Raw genomic sequence first — 3,412 nt, forward strand, 5'->3', positions numbered from 1 at the left:
TTTTTTTTGGTGCGGATGGGAAAATAAGAGAGTGCTTAGCAGAGATCAGAAACATAATAAACAATTAGCAAATATCTTCTTATTTTCCTGACCTTATCACCTTAAGTTTTCTGATGTGCTCATGTGTTGAATGCCAGCTGGAATGTCACTGGTGGTTTTTTGTCTTGTTTGTTTTTGAGTTAACTAGAAGAGATTCTTATTCCAAGGCTTGGAAAGACATAGGTGTTTTCAGGTGTAACACCTCTTCTGATATCAGAAGTTTTTTTGTTCTTGTTCTAAATGCTTTACAGTGAGGTGGTCTTCTCCTTTTCCATGCATAAAAAGCAAACAAATCCAGCAAACAAATTGCATGACTACAAGGAAGTGGCTACTTGCCATGAATCATGAGCTCTGTGTGGGGAAAATTACCATAAAACATTTTATTCTACTCTTCTGAATGCAAGTAGTGATAAGAAGTTGTTTATGCTAAGAAAGCCAACATTTTATTTATTTGCATTTTAGATAGTTTATGTTGATGTGTTCTGTGTCAGTTTTTTATGGAAATTGTAACTGGTATTTAGTTGTGTGTTCCTTTTTCTAACCAGGATTTTTGAAAAGTAGAGACCGTGCGTATGCGAAGTTCTATACACACCTCACCAAAACGCAAATATTCAGCAGCTTTATTGAAGAGTGCAGTTTTGTGAGTGACAAGGACACAGGCTTGGCATTTTTTGATGACTGCATAGAAAAGGTGAAAAACATAGTAATTTTATTAATTGAATTTTGAACAAAAATTTGCCAAATGATCAAGCTTGTAGTCAAAAACTGATTTCCATAGATAAGACATCATTTAATTGCCTATAGTTGTATGAGTAAGATTGATGTTACCCAGTTTTGTTTTTTGAAACAAAGTCTCTTCAGCATGGCTCTAGTCCAGGTAGGTTATTGAGTTCATAGCTTCATTTGAAAAATGGCAAGTTCACAAAATAAAATTTAGGAGCTAAAGGACTTTATGCACTGTTAATTTGTATATGTATAGAACATTCATTTTTGCACCAAGTTCTTACAGAGTGAATCTCTTGATTCTGTATTGATTCTGATCATTTAACATTTTGAAACACCTCATGGGATTTTTAAGTTTCCATGCATTTTTCTTCTGAGTATCGAGCATCTAGGGTATGCATCTAGGCTGTGCTGTGTTTAATAATGTTAATAACTTAGTGCAGGTTATTAATGTGTCACAGACTTAGATTTTCATATTGAAAGTATCTGCTTAACAGTAGTTTCTTTCAATTAAGTTAAATTAAATTGCTTTCTTTAACAGATTTTAAATTATGTTTAGGCTGTAATTTTAACGTTGAAAACATGATGATAACTTCCTTTTCTTGACTTCAGTGAAGTAATTCTATGAAAGACAGCATAATTGTTTCCAGAGTACTGTGGAAACTTAAGTGCTCATTTGATGCATCTGTAAATCATACAGCTGTAATAAGGCTATATAGGGTCTTCTTTAAGTTAAGAAAAAGCTCTAATTTTTTCTTTCTTTTTCCTTAGCTCTTTCCAGATAAAGGAACAGAAAAAGGAGATAAGGTACTTTGTCCCTCAGAGTTTTATCGTGAAATAAAAATGACAGGCCAGGGCTGTACACTTGAATGTTGAGAGCAAACATAAATGATATGTGTTTATATTGTGCTTACACACAATATATAAAATACATATTGAAAATGTACTTTACACATTAAAGTGTATTATATTTTAATCATAGATGTGATATATATATATATAGTGTTAATATTAACATATCTAAACATATATTGTAATATATATAATATAATGTTAATTGTATTTATATGTGTATATATATATACAGCATATATATAATGTTAATTATATTATCCTGAAACTACTTTCAGAGTTCAGATTACAAATTCTGTTTTCAGGTTGATGTAGATTCTGTTGAAGATGCACGGTTGATTGAGCTTGATGAATCACAAAAAAGTGAACACACAGTGTTTGTAATGCCACCAGAACCTCCCCCTGATGATGGACAAGACCGACCTCCAAAATACAGGTACAGTTCAAAGAACAAAATAGAGAAGAACTGAAGTATTTGAATGCTTATGATGTTAAACAGTGCAAATGTTCCAACTCAGTTCAAAACTTATAATAAGATGTTATGAATAACATCAATAAAAATGTGATCTGTTTGGACTCTGCTAACTTTTTGAATGTCTAGAGGTCAGTATTTTGTGTATGTTTGAGGGCAAGCAGATTTTGGTTCTAAGCTTTTACTAACTGTTTGCCAGATTTATAACAATTCTTTGTTATGAGTGTGCCTTGAAATTAGTGCCTCTTATTTTATTATATTTGCCTATCACATCAGAGGCAGATGTTGGTGGCATGGCATAGAGGTTGAACCTTTTGACAGTATTCCATTACATTTTGTTGCCATGTGACAGAATGCAGCAGAGGGGCAGTCTGGCAAAGTGGCATCTGATATGGAAGTGCATCTGAAGCAAAGGGGTGTAACTGAATTCTTCCATGTTAAAAAAGTTGTACCTGCGGACATTTATAATGCGTGCTGAATGTTTATGGAGACCAAGCAGTAGATATGGTCACAGTGAAGTGGTAGGTGATGCATTTCACCATCATAGCAGCTGTGAAACAGTTAGTCATTCCTGCTGGTGAAGATTTTTGAGCTTGACATGCAGGCTGTTATTCATCACTGGTGAAAATACATAGCTAATGGTGGTAACTGTGTTGAAAAATAGATTTTTGTAGCTGAGAATTTGCTCTATCTTGTAATGTTATTGTGCTTTGTAGCTGCTGGTGGTCCGTGGAGATAGATAGGAAGCATTACATTTGGAGTAACCTATGTATTCAACATCTATCTGTCATTGAGCCATTTAGGTGTATTTTGTAGTACCTTGAGTACATTCTTTCTTTCACCCACAGAGGATGAGTAATGGATCTTCCCAATATTACTGATCTCTAAGAGATGAACCAAAAACAAAGAAAGAGAAAAAGCTTTTCAAATCCTTTCATTCAGTGTTTTTCAGTCCTATGCAGGAAGTGTGGAGTTTCAGCAAGTGTATATATGCTTTTTCTTACTCTTTCTTGGATGTTATAAAAGTTCTGTTTCTTGCTGTTGTCCTCATTAATTGTCATCTCTGCTTCCCTGTCCTCTGTGGTGTGGATGGCAGTCTTGTTCTTGAATTCACAGTTTACTAAAATTTAATATCCTAAGCATCTTATTTTTTTCCGTTTTCAGTATCTTTTTGAGTAGGACTCAAAGAATCTCGTCTTCTCACTCCTGCATGCTCACTTTCCTTTCCTCTTGGTTCTTTATTCTCTTTATTAGTTCTTTGTTCACAAGTTGTCTTCATAGGGCTATCAATGGATATAGGAAAAGCTTTTCTCTTTTTTTTTTTTT

At 33.8% G+C, this 3,412-nt stretch overlaps 1 protein-coding gene across 2 annotated transcripts in view; it reads left to right on the plus strand.

Moving 5' to 3' along the window:
• Positions 1 to 3,412, plus strand: part of DENND4C (DENN domain containing 4C) — a 65,410-nt gene that overhangs the window by 29,844 nt on the left and 32,154 nt on the right. For both annotated transcript variants that reach the window (XM_031557312.1, XM_010725695.3), the window contains exons 13-15: positions 585 to 730; positions 1,534 to 1,569; positions 1,920 to 2,050. In XM_031557312.1, coding sequence (XP_031413172.1) covers positions 585 to 730; positions 1,534 to 1,569; positions 1,920 to 2,050 — 313 coding nt within the window. The remainder of the gene's footprint in view (positions 1 to 584; positions 731 to 1,533; positions 1,570 to 1,919; positions 2,051 to 3,412) is intronic.

This window comes from Meleagris gallopavo, chromosome Z (assembly GCF_000146605.3).
Source record: "Meleagris gallopavo isolate NT-WF06-2002-E0010 breed Aviagen turkey brand Nicholas breeding stock chromosome Z, Turkey_5.1, whole genome shotgun sequence".
NCBI lineage: Eukaryota > Metazoa > Chordata > Aves > Galliformes > Phasianidae > Meleagris > Meleagris gallopavo.